Source organism: Stigmatopora argus, chromosome 10, assembly GCF_051989625.1.
Source record: "Stigmatopora argus isolate UIUO_Sarg chromosome 10, RoL_Sarg_1.0, whole genome shotgun sequence".
Lineage (NCBI taxonomy): Eukaryota > Metazoa > Chordata > Actinopteri > Syngnathiformes > Syngnathidae > Stigmatopora > Stigmatopora argus.
In genome coordinates, this window is record NC_135396.1 from 3,385,452 (window position 1) to 3,402,790 (window position 17,339).

Consider the following 17,339-nt stretch of genomic DNA (forward strand, 5'->3'; position numbering starts at 1 on the left):
CATTATTATTGTTATAAAATGGCCCAATATCATGGAAAAAGACTTTCTTCCAAATCTGTCAGGTAAATAGTCCTCTTGAACTATAATGAATTCTAAGCTAGGATATACAAAGAAGAAAAAGGAGCAATGAAAACAAAAACAATGACACTGTACCTTTAAGGTAAGGTAAAGAGTCAATACTAATCGAAATCTGGCAAGGATCCAATGGGAACACAAAAGGTCCCTCATTCAACAGTCCAAAAATAGAACGTTCAAAGGCAAGCTACCCCCTTCAATCAATCTTTTTTTTCTTTCAGCGTTCAACTTGACTTCAAGCAATGGCTAAATCCGTGCTATGTACAGAAAAAGGCAATTGGAAGCGCACCGACAAGTGTAAACAGAACCTGTGATAATCAACAATACAATCAACGACCGACCAACCCCCCCCCCTTGTTATGATATCCATAATAAGGCGACATTTCAAGCACAACGTCAAGAGAATGAATACACGTCGTTTCTTCGCTGACGGTGTGAAAGTGCCGCGGGCCTGGAACCCAATCGAATCTGTCCCGCTTTTTATCTCATGGCGCAGTGTAAACACAACACCGTGGAAAGGTGAGCTGGAAGCGACCCGCCCCGCCTACGCGTCCCCTTTCTATCTATTTACCCAAGCTCAACCGAAACTGCAGTACCCATGCAAAAAAAAAACATACCCACACACATACACGGACTGATTAACCGATAACCGAGGAAACAAGCGGCGTACCTGAGGAATTCTTGCAGGCAGGTGTCACAGAAGCGATGGCCGCAGGTCGACACTTGGACGGGCTCCCGCATGGCCTTGCTGCACAGCGGACACTGGAAGCGTCTCTTGGGCTTCTCCAGGAACTTGTAGTCGAAGCCGGGCATGGTGGCTTCTCTTGAGACGGCGGCTGGGTTCGGCTCGACTCGGCTCGGCTGGGCTCGGCTCGACTCGGGCTTTTTCGGCCTGGCGCTCGTCCCTGTCCTTGCGGTTCTTCGCTTTGCGCCTCACGCCGAAGAACGGCTCATAGCACGTCTTTTCCAGGGATGGCGCTCCGGGGGGTCGTCTCGCCCCTGCGACATACAAACAAATAAAAAAAAAAGAAATGGACACGGAGCTTCAAATGTAAGGAAGGAAGCCGACTTGGGGGTCTGAAGGTTGTGGTGGCGGTGGCGTTAAGACTGAGGCGAGCACACAAACCCTTCGACTGTTTAGGTGCACCGAGCCCCGCCCCCTCCTCCAAGCAGGAGGAGTCAAGAAGACGATTACTTTTTTTTAATAACTCCAAACTCCTCTTTAATTGGGCATTTCCCCCAATGCATAAATATGAATAAACCAATTATAATGCCGATTAATTTGTAATCATGAAAAAAAATGAATATGGACTTACGTTTTATCAGGATAGAAGCTCAGCAGCGCCCTCTTGAGGCGGAACTGAAAGGCACAGGAGAGAGAAAAAAATCAGTAAAAATGTGTTTTGTGTTTACTAGTGCATTCAAAGGTGAAGATTAAAAATATAGGCATTTGTAGGGGGAGTGAAAGGAATTTAATCAACAGCAATTTTCCAGGTTAGTGATAACTAATACCATAAATGAAAAACATACGGAGATGACTTTTCACCTGCTCTATTGCATTTGCATTACATCATCACGAGAGGAAACAATGGTAATAGGGAATCGAGCACAACAACAAAAAATGTAGATTGAAATAAGAGCACGATAATGGGTTACATATTAAATATCAAAGTGCATCATCAAAAAAGAAATCCATTGCAATAAGGGCTCATGCACAATATTTAAAAATGGGGGACAAACAATAATAGGCAGAACAGGTTATGGCATTTAATACCAAAGGAAGAATACATAATTAGATGGAGACAAAAATACATTAATCTGACTATTTTGTTGCAAAATAAGAAATGCATGTATATGGAAGTTTTTGTCTACACTATAGTGATTTACATTTTCTCAAGAGTTGGATTAAAATGTATACCTTTATATAATATATTTTCTGTTCCGATTATCTTCATAAGGCTCGCAGGGGTGCTGGAACCTATCGGACTTTGGGAAGTAGGCGGGGAGCTCTCTAAATATATAGATAGCCTGACAATCGCAGGACATAAGACAAAAATATATAAATATATACAAACAAACAAAAAAAAAACACAAATGAGTGAAATATAATGGCCTTGGTGGGTTCTGGTCTCGATAAAATCTGAGTCTTGGGTAGTGTGGTCTTGAGCACAACACTACAATTTATGCCTAAATAAAGATTTGTTGGACAGACAGTGAATCATACATTCATCATTGGATTTTTGGAAGACATTTTTTTTCACAGGAATGTATAAAATGGTCTTTTAGCACGAAATAGCGTCCATTTATGCCACAAATCAGAGGAACAGAAAAGTCACTTTGCCAACTATTTTGGTATCTTCACATCTTTTTTTGATTGCAACTTGTTGAATTTTTGCCTCCCTTTTTTGTAAAACGCACACTTCTGTACTTCTTTAGAGTTTCTACTTGTACTTAAGTACATCGTACTTCTATCTCTCACTTGGCTCAACTAATCCAATAAAGCACAATGAGAGCAGTGTGTCCGGGGATCGGCGTGCATCAGCGCGGGTCATTTGACAGACGACTAGCTTAAACACTCCACTGTTCTTTCCCCTGTGCATTGTCAACATCTCCATTCAACAGGAAGGCTTAAACACAGGGGTGAAGGGGGGAGAAGGGGGGCGGAGGCCAGCCTGGAACCGGTTTACACTCTTACGGGCCAATTGCTCGACACGCACGTGACGCCGCGCACAATGCCTGGACGGCGGCGTCACCGTGGGACGGCCAGCTAATAGCTACCTCACGGAAGGTGTCCGGATTACGACCGGCGGGGGGGAAAAAAAACTGTAAACGTGCCGTTGACGACGAGCCGTGTCCAATGCATTTGAAATAGGAGGGCTGGCAGCGACGTGAAAGATGTTGCTCGGTTTATGTGTGGACATTTTTTGGACCTCGGATAACTGGGTGAAAAATATTTAAACAAACACCACCTATAAGTGCAGCCATTTTGTGACATCAGTTATACCCACGTATACATATTTTGTGTGTATATATAATAGTATCATGTCAGTCCCAATGTCAGGCATTCATTTACTAGTAAAATTGGCTTTTCTTGACATTTTTCTTTCAATGAATACATTGTTTTACTTTAATATATCGGGCAAAATTACTTCTACTGGCATGCACATGCTAAATGTGTTGTATGTCCCTTTAAACACGGCTTCGATGTGGATGTAAGTTTGACTTGAACGTAATTATTTTGTCCTTTCTCACTTCCCTATAATGATGCCATTTGGAAAGAACATTTTACATGTAATTACATGTATAGCGAAGTTTAAAAAAGAGGTAGAATGTTTTGTTGTTGCTTGGTTTGACTTAAAGTAACGTGCTCGCAACATGAAGACATTTTTGTTGTACCTTCATTTTGCACATGAGTCTGCTTTGTAGGAATTGTTTGGGGAGTTTCTCTTCTCTGTTCCCACTGGACAAAGCAGACACACTCCCAGAAATGTTGTCAGAAATCGTCCCTGAAGAGAGAAAGCTGTTTGTGACTTTCTTCCACACTCACTTCCTTGAGGCGCGATCATACTTTCCTTTCACGGCGCGAACGGTGTCAAAGGGAACGTACTCAGGTGGGCGGGGCATCCGACAAAGTCATCTCGGGACGGCTTCGTCGAGAAAAGCTGAAAGGAGGAAGGGACAAAAGGAAGTTTGGCATGAGACAATAAGCACTTCTGTGGAGACTAAATGTGTTTTTTTGTGTGCCATATTGACAATATCCTCCCATGTTGCAGTCGGACTGTCTTTTTAACCCGTAGCAACGAGGATTAGCGACATCATCTCGCTTACTTATTAAATTGTGTTGCACTTTAATCTTCTCTAAATCGGTGTCTATTTTTAATGTGGACTCTCCGAGAAAAGTTTAATCCAACATTTGCGGCTTTTCACTTGCAGCTTGAGGGGGCGGGCGGACATTGGTGGAGTATTTAATGTTGGATTGTATTTTTAAGTATAGATGCTAGCATTTTTCATCTGTCCTGTAACGAGGTCAGAAATCAATGAGAACAGAAAAGGAATTTCACCATATCATATTTTATACTAAAAGGGAGTGTCCATGTGACCAAATATGGTGATGCTTTGACTTTGTCTGCTTAGGCAGAAGTTGTCTGTCTTAGAGTGCTCCTCTGGCTATTATTTCTCTTATATTTAAATGATTATTTTTTTTTAAAGAACAAATTCAATTAAATTAACATCCTTAGAAACTAATTTAAATGAATGAAATACAACCTATATATCATGCTCAAAAAATATTAAATTTTTTTTTGTAGTATTTAACATCGTGGACATCCACCATTCATGTCAATGGCAGCCAATGATGCGAATTAAAGGGTTCTACATTCATCCAAAATGGCTGACAAATCCTCGAGGGATCGTTCAAAGTTATAAATGTCCCGAAAGATAGATAAGGAAAAATATTTTTTTTTCCAGAAAAAAAGGGACTAATGGGCAAAATATTACGTTTCACCGCCAGCAGGCTGTTTCCATGACAACAAGCCACCGATGTCACCGTGAAAGGGTGGCTCTCGTCCAGCTGCACCGCCTTCGGTACCCCCGAGTCTTCCTCTTTTCTTCCCAAGCGTCCGCGGGCTCCCTTTCCCCACGTGTACGCCTCGCCATCTGCCGGAAAGGTAGACGAGATGAAAACGGGTGGGCGGAGAACACCCCCCAAAAATGTGGTTTCCATCCGCATTGTGTCTTTTTCTGGTCCCCAGAAAGTAGACACGTTGCGCCGCGGTTGGGTTCTTCCTGCGAGGGCAACACAATGGCTCCATCTGCCAACAAAGGCCTCCCTTGATGAGGAGAAGCTGGAGGCGAGCAGGTTAGCTGCCGGTGACTTTCACACCAGGGGAGCTAATCACCGGCACAATGTGACATTTCACCATTTGAACCCCCCAACAAGTACACCCGAGCAACCCCTTTCAGGCAAACAAAGGGAAAAAAAACGCACATTTTAGCTTATTTCCGGGATTTTTCCATCCGTTTGAGCCATATATTTCATGAAATCTACCAATTGCAGTGTAAGTCGCACTAGCCAAAAAGAATACACGTTAAGGAGCTACAACTAGATATCCTATAAGTCACACTGGAGTACAAATTGCATTTTTTTTGTTAAGTAACCAATAATTTTAAAGTACAAATAATAAAATGTGGAAAAACAGGCTAAATAGGCATCTGTTAACATACCTGGTTTTACAAATAACTATAGCTAAAAAAAACATATCAGGCTGTTGGTGATGAAAGAAAAAAATATTTATAATATAATAACCGTAATATAATGTACTTGATGGAATTTTGCACTCATAGTTTGGCTGAGCCTGTGACTATATAACTATACTATACTAAAGTGCTACTTATAAATGCTATTCTGTTTTTTTAGGCTATAGGCAATCCAAAAGAATGTTACAATTGTATTATAATTTTGTTCTCGGTTTCTGATCAATAAAAATGTTGCCCCTCAAATATGCAATTTATGCTTTAGTGTTTCTTCATTGTGGATTCTTTGACTTACAGTCCAAAAAATACGGTATAAGTCGCGCTCGAGTAAGATGCTAAACTCTGAAAAAAGTGAGATTTATAGTCTGTACAATACAGTACGTGTAGTGAGAAAAAAAAAATCTGATAATGTTACAAAGCTCCAACGGAAAAAGACACGCCAAAAGTATTTGAAGGCAATGCAAAGGTCAAATAAGACTCAATAAAAACAAAGACTCAGTACTGGGTGCGTGCGTACTAGACATTTTAAAGGGTAAAAGAAAATCGGCTTTGGCGTTTCGTTTGACACCTGCGTGACCTAAAATGAGGGATTACTCACCAGACGTGATGGCCAGCGTGAACGCGTCTCCACAGGCCGCCATGGTGACGCCCCGTAGGCCGGGCACCGGGTAGGGAACGCGACTGCCCCGCCGGGAACTGCGACCCATCTGCCCATGCTGGTTGCTGCCAAAAGTGATGCACTGGCCGTTCTCTAGAGAGGGATGACCAAGGGTAAGCAAAAGGATCCCCACCTTTGTCATCATCTTTGTTTTCCAGACAAGATAGTAAAGAGAAGTAGCAAATTTGAACGCCATGTCAACTTGAAATTTTAAGCTAGCATGATTGAAGATTTTATTTTTTCACATTTTTGTTGATCTTTTTTTTTAACTTCAACTTTCACACTTTAGGCAGATCAGTTCAACTCCTAGCAAAAGAGGAGGGTGGTAACTTTACCCGTCACGGCGACAGAGTGCGCCGTGCCGATGTCAAGGTAAACGACCTTCTCCTCGGTGAGTGGCGCCGATTGAACGGCCGTGAAGCAGTGAACTTCGTCCACCTGGTTTGAAGGACATGGCTCCTCCCCAGACGTGATCTTGTCCAGACCCAGCTTGTTAAACCTAAGACCAAGATGATGACAGACCAACCAAAACTAGATTAGAAAAACAAAACAATATTTGTATTTTCACTTGGTGACTTTCCATGATCAAGTAGTGACCTGTTACTTCCGCATGCGACAATGCTGTTCCCAGCGCTGACGATCATGGAGCAGTCGACACCGCACAGCACTCTCTGGGGCTCAAACTGGGTGGGCAAACACACCTGCTGGGGACAGTTGTGCGTGTCTTGGCTGCCTAGTCCGAGTCGACCTATAAATCGGCGTAAGTCATGACAGCCCAAAAATAGGAGAAAAAAAAAACAGGTCACATTTTTAGGAGGGCATATTTTTTTTCCTTTTATCAGAAACCAAGAACAAGCATACATTAAAGGACCATAAGTAAAATGGAGAACAACAGGCTAAATAGTTTCAATTTCAGTTGACTATAGCCTTTTATGTTATTTCTTTGGCTATCGATGGTCCGAGAAGAAAAATAAACATAAATGCTGCACTTGAATTTAAGTCGCAGGCCCAGCCAAATGATGAAAAAAATATAACTTAGTCCGTTGAATACGATCCTTAAACCTAAGTACAGTACTTTTTAGTTCCATTTACATGGCGATAGGTTTCCATCAAAACTTGAAGATTCAAGTGAAATAGATTGAAGTTGTGCTATTTTTTAAAATTTATATTTTGATTACCGTTCTCTCCTCTTCCCCAGGCAAAAACTTCTCGTTCGTTGGTCACGGCAAGAACGTGGGAAGCGCCGCATGACACCTGCACTAGTTCGTAGCCGAGGAGAGCTTCCACGATCTTGGGCTGGGGCAGAGAATTAAAAAATATTACCATATAAAAGGTGAAATAATGCAGCGAATGGAACGTAGCAGCGTACCTGCGTGACATCATTGAAATTCCCATGGCCAAGACAGCCATTGCTTCCACTTCCAAAGGTCATGATGATGCCCCTGTCTGCAAATGGCTTCATTACACATCTCTGTATGTATATTTTCTTAAATTTGGGAGCCATTTCTAGCCAGTTGTCAACTCGCGAATTTCCGAGCTCCTAAGTCAAGGTCCGTCTTAACGAGGGTATGTGGAAGCCTTACCTGTCATGCAGGCGGTGAAGAGATCGCCGCAGGAAACCGACTTGATGGTGACCCCGGACTGGCCTTCGAGGAAGCGCGAGATGAAATGAGGCTGCATCTGGTCCACCACTCCGGGGAGGCTCGCCTCGGGGGACCCCACCAAGGGCGCCTACCCACGTCGCAAGAGTCAATTTATTTTAAGACCGAATAAACGCTCGTTCCCGACGCACCTCCCAAGTGATGAGCCGCCCCGACTTGGTCACGCCCATCTTCTGAGTGCGTCCCAGTGACACCTGCAGGACCTCCGTGTTGAGCATAGGCAGCCGTAGCGGGGCGGCGATGCCGCTTCCCCAAGTGTAGACGCACGACAGCGGGAGGGAATGCAACTTGCCGGAACCGTCTGAACAAAAAAAAACATTCTTGGTCATATGATCGGATCTGGGACATGTCTCCTCTAATTGACTTGGCTCCTTACCTCTGGACCTGCTGATTGGTACCCGACCCGTATTTCTGCCTTGTGGTCCGGTCTGCACAGCAGACAGTGGTTTCTCAATTCTGGAAAGAATACATTTAAACTAGTGGTTTCAAACCAAAATGTCAGACTCTCCATTTTTTGTGTGTGTTTTCTAGACTTCTCGTGATTCGCATGTCCACCAAATGACATGTTACTGGGTAAAACTGTCTCAGGGATCAATTTACCCCACAAAATATCCATTTTCTAATTTGATGTTCCCAAGTGAGTCAAATATCACATACCATACCCAATGTCAAAAATGCATATCAATGCCAATATAAACTCCCCAGTTGTGTCCAGTTTTAGATTCAATCGCATAATCTACAACACAATTTAATGCCAAGTGTAAAAAAGGCGCAAAACATTTGCTACAATGCGAGCTATAAATTTCGGTTATGTTATGCTATGTTACTTTTTTTTTTCATTCAAATTTATACTATTTTTGTGGCTCCACGTTTGTGAAATGGACATTCGTGTTTGTATGTTGGCATATTTGAACTGTTGAAATAATAATGAACATAGATAATGTAATATATTGTGTTTGTGTGTGTTTGGGCGGGTTATAAATGAGCCAGGACCGCTCCCGTTTCGACGAGAAACGCACCTGCGCATCTTGACGTTCCCGATATCCGTGTATAGATTGAGGAGAGGGCCGATGCAGATGGGGAGCGCCATGATTTCATTGAGCTGAGGTCGTTTGGAGGGATCTAAGTTGAGCATGTTGAGGATGAGCTGACGCAATTCCGAGCTGTAGCGGTCCGAGATGGGGGCGAAGGTGCCGCTCATGATTTTCAGCACCAAGGCGGGGAGGTTCTGAAAGAAGGGCAAGAGATATTTAGAGCCCCAGGACGAGGTATTGGCTTGGAGATAGCCAAAGATTTCTCACGGCGGCCTCAAATGCTCTCTTCAGGCTTGCTAGCTCGTAGAGGACGCAGCCTAGAGCCCAGATGTCACTTTTCTGGTTGTACGGCTTGCCTTCGCACAGCTCCGGAGAGATGTAGCATGGTGTCCCGACGACCTGCCAAGAAGGGAAAAAACACATTAAAAATGGAAATTGGTGGAATAGTAAAGAGGCGTATGGTTTGTGGCTCACCGTGTACGCTTTGCTTTTGCTGACGAGGATTTTGGAGATACCAAAGTCGCCGATTTTGACGATCATTTGGTGCTTGTCCAGCAGAATATTCTGCGTCTTGAGGTCCCGGTGCAGGATGAGTTTGTTGTGGACGTGGTACAATGCCAGCAGGATCTGAACGAAGAAGTGAAGGATGGTGTCCTCGTCCAGGAGGGAGTTGCAGCGCTTTTGGATGTAGTCCGCAAGGGTGCCGCCTGGACGGCAATAATTTGAACAGGGAAGAGGAGAAGTCATTATTCAGAACTGGAAATCAAGTGTGGCATGTTGAAAGAATATCCGGCCATTTTTTTTACCCGGTGCGTACTCCATGGCGATCATGAGCGCCTTGTCTTCCAGGAAGTTCTCGTAGTACTCAATGATGTTGGGATGGTTGAGCAGTTTCAACACTTGGCACTCGTTCTGAGCAGCCAGGCGCTCGTCCCGGGACATCTGCTCTACCGGGATCTCCTTCAGGATGACCAGGCCGCCGTCGCTGCGCCGGCGGCACAGGTGGACGATCCTGAAGACCGGAAGGAAAAGAAAGGAGATTTGAGGAAGAAAATGCTAACGACAACACAGAAAATATCACCATGTTTTTTTAACCTGTCAACCTACAACGGGTCGACTTTGAATATGGCATTAAAAAAACGTCAATTAATACATTGGCTGGCACTGACGGCTATAGATGTCCAATCCATTTGAATATGATTTATTGAAGTGAATTAACGCATATTCAATCCCTCCAGTTCAAACCCACATGATTTGACGTCTACCATCGTTAAAAGTGTTAACATGAATTTTAAATATTACATTAGCTGTCATTTCAACTGGCTAATAATTGGCAACTTTGACACAGTAACTATCAACGTAAACAAAAGTTCAAAATAAATGATTAAATCGTAGAAAAAACAAATGTTTGTAATAATGCTAATTAGCTATTACAGTGGATAGCATATTTGTAAAAGGTGGCATTATTTTCGCGAAACAAGCTAGTATCCAAACTTTCTGTGACACACTTCGTGAGGTTTTTACAGCAAAAAAAGCGTACAACTGTGTCGCGAGCAGCCCAAAATGTGTGCAAATAGTCGAAATAGTTGACGTTAAGACTGAGTTTTTACCCGAATGCTCCTCTTCCGACCACTTTGATTTTCTCGTACTTCTCCATCGCGGCAGAGGCTGCGATCCAACACTTCCGTCGGCTCCCTTGGCAACCTTTCCTTGGCGAGGGAGAGCGACGAAGGACAAATCCTGCGAAGCGCAAAGTGGAACCGCATGGATTGGAATGCTTCCCATGGACCAATTTCAAATGGAAAAAAAATGGGGACTATTCTTAAAAGCACTAACAAAGGTTTATATTAATGGGAATCTTTAAGATTCAATCTTAACATAGTAAAAGTGAAAATGCCATAAATGTGTATTTGGTAGAAAAGTGATACAATTGGTTATATCTCAAAATAGACAAAGATAAAAAGAAGTGTTTTTTGGTTTGCCCGAGTGTAAAACACATTTCGTTTTCTTTGAAAAGAAAAGTTTTACAGTGTAGTAAAAGAAAAAATATTTCAAAAAAAGAGTTCATCCAAATCACTTAAAAAGTTACTATTTCTGTTTAGTCAGTTTTGCCACAACTTTTTGATATTATATTCAGTAAACAAAAGCATGTTTTGTTCTGTCAAATATCAGTATATAATCACGTAATGTCAAAGGAAACCAATCCTAAAATGTAATCAAATCTTGCGGGGAAAAATGTTCCTTTTGAAAACCAGAAATTAAACATTCACCGTATTGGCCCGAATATAAGACGATGTTTTTGTATTGAAATCTGTCATCTTATATTCGGGCCAGTAGGGTATGTCGCGGAATATACATCACACTCATTGGCTGCCACTGACGGTGGTAGACGTTCAATCTATTTTGATTGGGAGGGGCTGGCAGCGAATTATTGCCATTCTCTGTTGCATTTTTTTTTATAATGACCAAACATATTTATAGAATTTGCCCAATTCCAGTCACAGATAGATTCAATTCAAAATGCCTGACATCGACTTGGGTGCCGTCTGGAGGAATGTGATCCAAGTGCTGGATAATAAATGCTTTGTGCAGCGACAAAGAAATGCCTGTGCTGCCACTATGCTATTATCATCCATCTGAGAACGTGTCTTGACATATGATTGCACATCCACCTTCTCGCTTCCTTCCTGACTACAACCAGGAATGAAGATAACCCGTCTTGAGAAAGCCGCTCGCTCTCTTTCTCAGGAATATCATATCTTGAGAAAAAGTTTGCCGCACGCCCGACCGACGCTTCTCGGACCGGCTCGGCGACATACTTGAGTCAAGATGCGAGAGTCAGAGTCCAGGAATGTGGCGCACTGAAACTCAAACAGGATGTTTGAAGGTTATGTGAAGAAAGCACGCGTGTTGTTGTCGAAAAATGCTCTCAACTTTTCACCTCTCGTAAAAAAACAAAAAAACAAAACACTCCCAGGTTAATAGGTCCAACTTCACCAGTAGTGGCAAACAAGATGATGATTTTGAGAGTAATAATTTAGTATTTCTGTGCCAGAAAATATAAACAAAAATCTAAATTTGATTCTTAAACCTGATGTGAACCAAAAGTGGAATTCCAACTTAAATGGGAGAGCTTGGGCTAAGACTCTTCCATCAAAAAGGCATTTTTAAGCATTTCTTTTGCCATCTTCTGTTCAAGTGGAGAACTACGATCCATAAAACAGAATTAAGTGTTTTTCCTCAACACGTGCTTTTGCTGACATCTAGTGATAAATGTTTTTTTTTCCTAAAGCAAAGCACACACTTGCCAAGTGTAACCAAAGGTTATTTAGTGGCATATTAAATTAAACCAGATGGTTGGGAATACAAGTGAATTTATGGGGATGACAGACTGTAAAGGAAAAAATGGACTGCAGTTTCAAATAAAAGTAGATCATTGATGTATTTTTCACAATGAGACCTGGAAAATGCGCAAAACTATTCTATAATTTACTTGAAGTTCATTTCAGTATAAAACAAATTCCAAATTCAAATGTAATATAAAAAATATAACACAATTTTCATATGAAACTATATTTAACTTTTCCTCTCGCCCATAAAACAAAAAAAAAACAATGACCCTTCAATCAGTTTCAATTTTCTATCTAATCAGAAGAAAACTTTTCATATAAAATACCAGTCTAAAATGAGCTAGGAATAATAATTCAAAAAAAAATGAATGCAGTAAACATTTGCACATTTCTAGCAAGTGATTGTATCTGCATCCAGGAATAATATCCAGTTGACACTTAGGTACAATATGTATTTCAAATGCTGAATATGCAGCTGTCATGCAGGTGTTGGAAAACGGGCGTGTAATGTGTGCGGTTCGTGAGGAATGCTACGACCAAGAAATGATAGCCCCGAATATACTTATACAGTTATACCTCTACTTACGAATGCCTCTAGATACTAAATTTTCAGGTTACAACTTTCCTTTAAAAATGCAAATGAGTGACTTGAGATATGGTAGAAAAGGCTCTTGCCACCACCTGGCGGACAAACATGGGTATCACATCTCCCATTATAACGGCTGTGGGGGGAACTATTTCAGCGGCGCAGGGCACATTTTCATATAGTTTATTTATTTTAAGACATTAATAAATCGATTCCTTATAATTTTCTCTCATTTTTGTTTCTCCTTACGTTGACCAATTTTAAAGGGTTTAGTTGGTAGTTCTGTGAGGAAAGTGAAACAAATGAAAGAATTTACATATAAAGTACACTTCTACTTACGAAATGTTCAAGTGACAAAAACAGTTCTGGAACCAATTAACTTCATAAGTAGAGGTATGGCTTTGTTTTATCCTCTAGGCTCACCCAACCACGCCCCCTTGACAGTCTAAAAGCAGGCAAACCAAAAGCCAGGGCCCCAGCAGGGCCCCCCCTTAGGTCCACCCCTGCTTTGAAGCGTCTTTTACTCTTAGGCATCCACTTTGGTTATGTCGCCTGCCACGTTTTCGCCTTGCTCCTCCCCTCTGCTCGAATAGTTGCGTGGCCTGATGGGTGCAGCCCTCACGCAAGACGTAGCGAGTCCACACCCAGCCGCTTGTCCCTTCACTCGGCGCCGAATTCGGAGCCCCAACCCCCGGGACGCAACAGGCGAGCGGCCCCCGCACCCTCCACGCCCTTTTCCTACTTTTTTTCTTTTTTTTCTGGGTTTGACTTAGAGCAAACACAAACATCACGCCACACTACTCCCAGTGAATAGCGCGCGTAAAGCACCCGCCCACCGCATCCACCCAAGCCGGGAAAGGAGCGCGAGAGACGGACGGCACAGGCGAACGAGGATGGAGGCCCTCGTCGCCGTGGTCAAGAGGCACCCGGGGCCGTCGGTGCTGTTCTTCGCCGTCCTTTTCAAGCTGCTCAACCTCCTCTTACGGAAGTTACCGACGCCCAAAGTGGTGCGCCGGGATGAATTTCAACTGTGGAGGTGGAGGAACCTCGGCGTTTCCATCGTGCACTCGCTAATCTCTGGGACGTGGGCTTTCTCCAGGTACCATTGACACATTACGCTCTGAGTTTAACTAGCTTGATTACTAGTGGACGTCCAATGCATTTAAACTGGGAGGGCAACCGCTCCCAGTTCGAATGCATTGGACGTCTAGCGCAGTCAGTGGCAGCAGCCAATGAGTAAATTGTGCATGAAGAATACCTTGCTATTTTGACAGCGTGACACTAGAGTATGGGTTTTTAGTCACGTAGTGGGGGAGGGGGGTCTGTTCTTAACTTAACGCAATAAAATTAAGAGTCATAGTGAAATAGTGAAAACATGTTCCTATGATTGTTGATAGTGAATACAACTTTGAAAACAATGATTTTCCCTTCTTAGTTACGTTCTTTAGATGGCGTCTTTGTATATGAAAGTATTCTTGAATTGTTAAGATTCTTCATTGAGGGCCTCAATATCTGGGAAAGTGGCAATTTTATCCGGCAATTCTCTACGGTGGAGTATTTACTTGCTCAAGGTCGAGGGAGCGTTTTCGCTATGAGCAATGTGAACGACCCCCCAGGGCGCAGTTTGTTTGGTGGTGCACAAGAGCCCTGGAAAAAAAATAATAACCCAAGTGTTGCCAGTTGTGGAGACTATTTTCCCCCATTTCAACGGTTAGTGCTAGAGGGGAGGTTTGGGCAGGTTTGGACAGGTTTGTAAGCCACATAAAAGGTTGATTCCATTTTTTTGCAATAACTGTAGAAGTAGAGAAACATGTTAGGGGTGGACATCAACCGGAAAAACCTGATTTTTGGGTGAGTCATTTAAGTTTATTAGTGGAGGAGCTCTCAAGGAAAGTTGGGTTGGTTTAGAAGACAATGAAAAAAAGTATGTGTGTGTGGGGGGGATACTTTGCAGTGAATGGAAATTGGGTTAGGGTTAGGACATTTCAACGTAGTGTTTAGACAAGAAGGAAAACCTGATTTAGAGGCGTTTCCTTGTTTATTTTATCAGTACGGCACCAAGCCACCAAAAAGATGACTGTACGAAAACTGGAATAACATCTAACCCTAACATGTTCCTGTGTATTCCCATCCCCGCAGTGTGTTGATTTGGCCTGAGACAACTAGCGACATCCACAGGTACCACACGCCCCTGTCCTACCTGCTCGTGTGCATTTCAACAGGTCAGCGAACGCATCGCCGTTTCCCTTATCTGCCTCAACATTTATACACTAGGCGTACAACTAGAATCCATAAAAACAATTCCAATATAGAAGGACTTTGATGCTAGGTCTGCGTGTCCAACACAAACAAAAGCCGAGGCCCCGCCCCCTCACCTGTTTGCTAATTACCACTAAACTAGTGGCGACTCAAATCACTGTGACGACGCAACGATCATCATCCCTCCCGGGAGGCGTTTGTACACACCAAACACAAATCTGTGGAGGTTTTTGCCATAACAACACTTGGTTGTGTTGTTGTTGAATGCGCACACACACACGATGCTCGTGTGTGTGTGTTTGTGTGTTAGCTACAGCGTGCCACTCATTCCTAGGCACAAAAGGACTCTCAGTTTGCCTAAAAATGCAAAACAAGTGCTACGATACAAGAATCGAAGCAGAATGCTGGTATTATAGTTACGCTGGTTAAATTCATGTGTTGATAAAACTACTGTAATTTAAAGTTGAGGGTGTAGTTTGTTTCATAGATCGTACAGCAACTACTAAAGCAGAATAAATGGATAAAAAAATCTAGTATTTATCCTCTATGAGAAATCAAATTTAAATCATGATTGTTCTAATTGTACCTTCTCTCTCCTCTCCAGGTTACTTCGTCGGTGACACGTTTGACATCATCTATTCGGGATACGCGTTAGCCTCTTGGGAATTCCTCATCCACCACGCGCTGGTAAGAAAAGGTCATTACAGTAAGGCAGTGGTCCCCAAAGTACTCCAGAAAGGGCCGCAGTGGGTGCAGGTTTTTTGTTCCAACCTGCAAGAGGAAACCTTTCCACCAATCTGGCATCCTAGAAGTGCAATCATGGATTGCAGTCAGGTGCTTCTTTTTTTAGCAGAAACCTCATTGGTTAAACTGTTTGTGTTGGATCGGTTGGAACAAAAACCTGCACCCAGGACCGGTTTTTAGACCTCTACAGTAATCCCTCGTTTATCGTGGTTCATAAATTCCAAGACGCACCGCAATAGGCGAATAACCACAAAGTAGGTACATTATTTCTATTTAATATTATTTGGACTTTTAAAAGTCTCGCTGTATACTATTAAACTCCCATAGGTAGACACTGCCTTCTAGTGGCCAGTGAAATCATCTCCAATTGCAACATGCCATTTTTCCATGTTGTTGTTCCTACACTATAAACTTTTCAAATATTTGAAAGACGCGATGTGTCGACTCCGTGTTAATCATCCCCGCTTCCCGCTGTGCGTTCAGGTGCTCTTGAGCTTCCTGTTCGCCCTCTACACGCACCTGTACGTGGGCGCCGCGGTGATTGCGCTGCTGGTGGAGGTGAACAGCGTGACGCTGCATCTGCGGCTGCTACTCAAGGCGGCGGGCGCCGCCTCCTCGGCCGTCTACAACATCAACAAACTGGTTAACGTTTTCACCTTTGTGGCCTTCCGCCTTTGCACGCAATTCTATATCACCTGGTACATCGCCACCAACTATTCCAAGCTGGATTCCGCCTTCTTTTTCATGTGTGCCCTGATAATCATGAACATCATGATTTTGATTTACTTCTACCGCCTCATCCGCTCCGACTTCTTTCGGCACGCCGGCCGCGCTGCTCAAAACGGGAAGCTTGAAACCAAGAAGTTCATCACTGATTGAAGAAGCATCTTTTTTTCATACCCGTGTTGTCCAATTGTTGGGTTTTGTTTTGTTCGCACTGACTACATTTTCCCATGGAAGGAACTAACGGAGCGTTTTGAAAGCGCATGCTGAAAAGTTTTGGATTCGGGGGTTGTTGTACTTGAGTTAGGTGAGGTTGATTTGACATATTTGTCACGCAGGCAAGAGGTTGTAAGTTAGAATCCTGGCTGTTGAACTTCCACAAAGACTTGAAATAGTCCAAGCAACAAAATATCTCAAACGTGACAATGGCAATGGATTGTACAATGTCAAAATGGCAGCACAGAGATGAAGTTAAAAATGTGGATTGATTTGGTTGTTTCTTGTCACAGAATAAACTTTTTGGGGTTGGTGAGGGAGATAGAACGTTTTGGATTTTGATATTTGTTGCAAGAAATGGCAAACTTTGAGAATGTCACAACCGACAAAGCTGCATTTATCATTTGGGTGATTTTACTCCACGCCACTTACAAGTTTTAATGTGTACAAAATGTGTCTACCTGTCAAAATGTTTACTTTTGATGTACTATTTCGTATATTTATCGTGAACATGGACTCGGGTGGAATCACGGTTTGGGGGGATTATTTCAGTTTAGAAAAATAACAAGAAACAGACAGAAATGAAGATATGATAGCTGACCTGTTCCACAGTGCCTCAACTAAAGTGCCTTTAAACAGACCAAAAAAAAAAATCCAGAATTTTGCTTTCTTTTTCTAAGAACCCTACCGTTAAAAACAAAAAAGTGGCAATAATGTGTGTTCTAATGAGGGATAACAGGTGTGTATTTTGATCATGAGTAAAAATTTTAAAAGGAATGT

At 42.6% G+C, this 17,339-nt stretch overlaps 3 protein-coding genes across 5 annotated transcripts in view; 1 reads left to right on the forward strand and 2 right to left on the reverse strand.

Moving 5' to 3' along the window:
• traf4a (tnf receptor-associated factor 4a) overlaps positions 1 to 1,201 on the reverse strand; it is a 17,927-nt gene extending 16,726 nt beyond the window's left edge. Inside the window, exon 1 of the mRNA XM_077612162.1 lies at positions 746 to 1,201. Within this exon, the coding sequence (XP_077468288.1) occupies positions 746 to 888 (143 nt within the window). The 5' untranslated portion in view covers positions 889 to 1,201. The remainder of the gene's footprint in view (positions 1 to 745) is intronic.
• On the reverse strand, positions 964 to 16,614 carry nek8 (NIMA-related kinase 8). Of its 3 annotated transcripts, none has more exons than XM_077612158.1 (19): positions 16,140 to 16,614; positions 15,463 to 15,560; positions 10,292 to 10,421; positions 9,488 to 9,693; positions 9,156 to 9,388; positions 8,949 to 9,080; positions 8,667 to 8,875; positions 7,779 to 8,103; positions 7,570 to 7,717; positions 7,356 to 7,432; positions 7,165 to 7,282; positions 6,584 to 6,734; positions 6,322 to 6,485; positions 5,927 to 6,079; positions 4,573 to 4,731; positions 3,683 to 3,737; positions 3,472 to 3,581; positions 1,392 to 1,435; positions 964 to 1,074 (listed from the first exon to the last, which is right to left on the reverse strand). In XM_077612158.1, exons 3-16 carry the CDS (start codon positions 10,336 to 10,338, stop codon positions 3,709 to 3,711), a joined length of 2,151 nt encoding a protein of 716 aa, XP_077468284.1. In that variant the 5' UTR covers positions 10,339 to 10,421; positions 15,463 to 15,560; positions 16,140 to 16,614; the 3' UTR covers positions 964 to 1,074; positions 1,392 to 1,435; positions 3,472 to 3,581; positions 3,683 to 3,708. The 3 variants fall into 3 exon arrangements, with proteins under 3 accessions (XP_077468284.1, XP_077468286.1, XP_077468285.1); XM_077612160.1 differs by having other exon boundaries at positions 3,472 to 3,737; positions 7,779 to 7,948; positions 8,024 to 8,103; positions 16,140 to 16,272; XM_077612159.1 differs by lacking the exons at positions 964 to 1,074; positions 1,392 to 1,435 and having other exon boundaries at positions 1,537 to 3,581.
• Positions 13,209 to 17,336, forward strand: tlcd1 (TLC domain containing 1). Its single transcript, XM_077612166.1, has 4 exons — positions 13,209 to 13,716; positions 14,757 to 14,839; positions 15,481 to 15,563; positions 16,104 to 17,336. The coding sequence occupies exons 1-4, from the start codon at positions 13,511 to 13,513 to the stop codon at positions 16,497 to 16,499; spliced, it is 768 nt and encodes a 255-aa protein (XP_077468292.1). The 5' UTR covers positions 13,209 to 13,510; the 3' UTR covers positions 16,500 to 17,336.
• The last annotated feature ends 3 nt before the right edge of the window (positions 17,337 to 17,339 follow it).

What these genes read in the sequence shown, in the direction of transcription:
- nek8 (XM_077612158.1), bottom strand. Translation starts at nt 10,338, where the DNA reads ATGGAGAAGTACGAGAAAATCAAAGTGGTCGGAAGAGGAGCATTCGG. An exon ending in GCACTCTGTCGCCGTGACGG is followed by an intron (nt 6,080 to 6,321) that starts GTAAAGTTACCA and finishes ATCCCTCTCTAG; the next exon opens with AGAACGGCCAGTGCATCACT. An exon ending in CACGCTGGCCATCACGTCTG is followed by an intron (nt 4,732 to 5,926) that starts GTGAGTAATCCC and finishes CCTTTCCGGCAG; the next exon opens with ATGGCGAGGCGTACACGTGG.
- tlcd1 (XM_077612166.1), top strand. Translation starts at nt 13,511, where the DNA reads ATGGAGGCCCTCGTCGCCGTGGTCAAGAGGCACCCGGGGCCGTCGGTG. An exon ending in GGGACGTGGGCTTTCTCCAG is followed by an intron (nt 13,717 to 14,756) that starts GTACCATTGACA and finishes CCATCCCCGCAG; the next exon opens with TGTGTTGATTTGGCCTGAGA. An exon ending in TCCTCATCCACCACGCGCTG is followed by an intron (nt 15,564 to 16,103) that starts GTAAGAAAAGGT and finishes CTGTGCGTTCAG; the next exon opens with GTGCTCTTGAGCTTCCTGTT.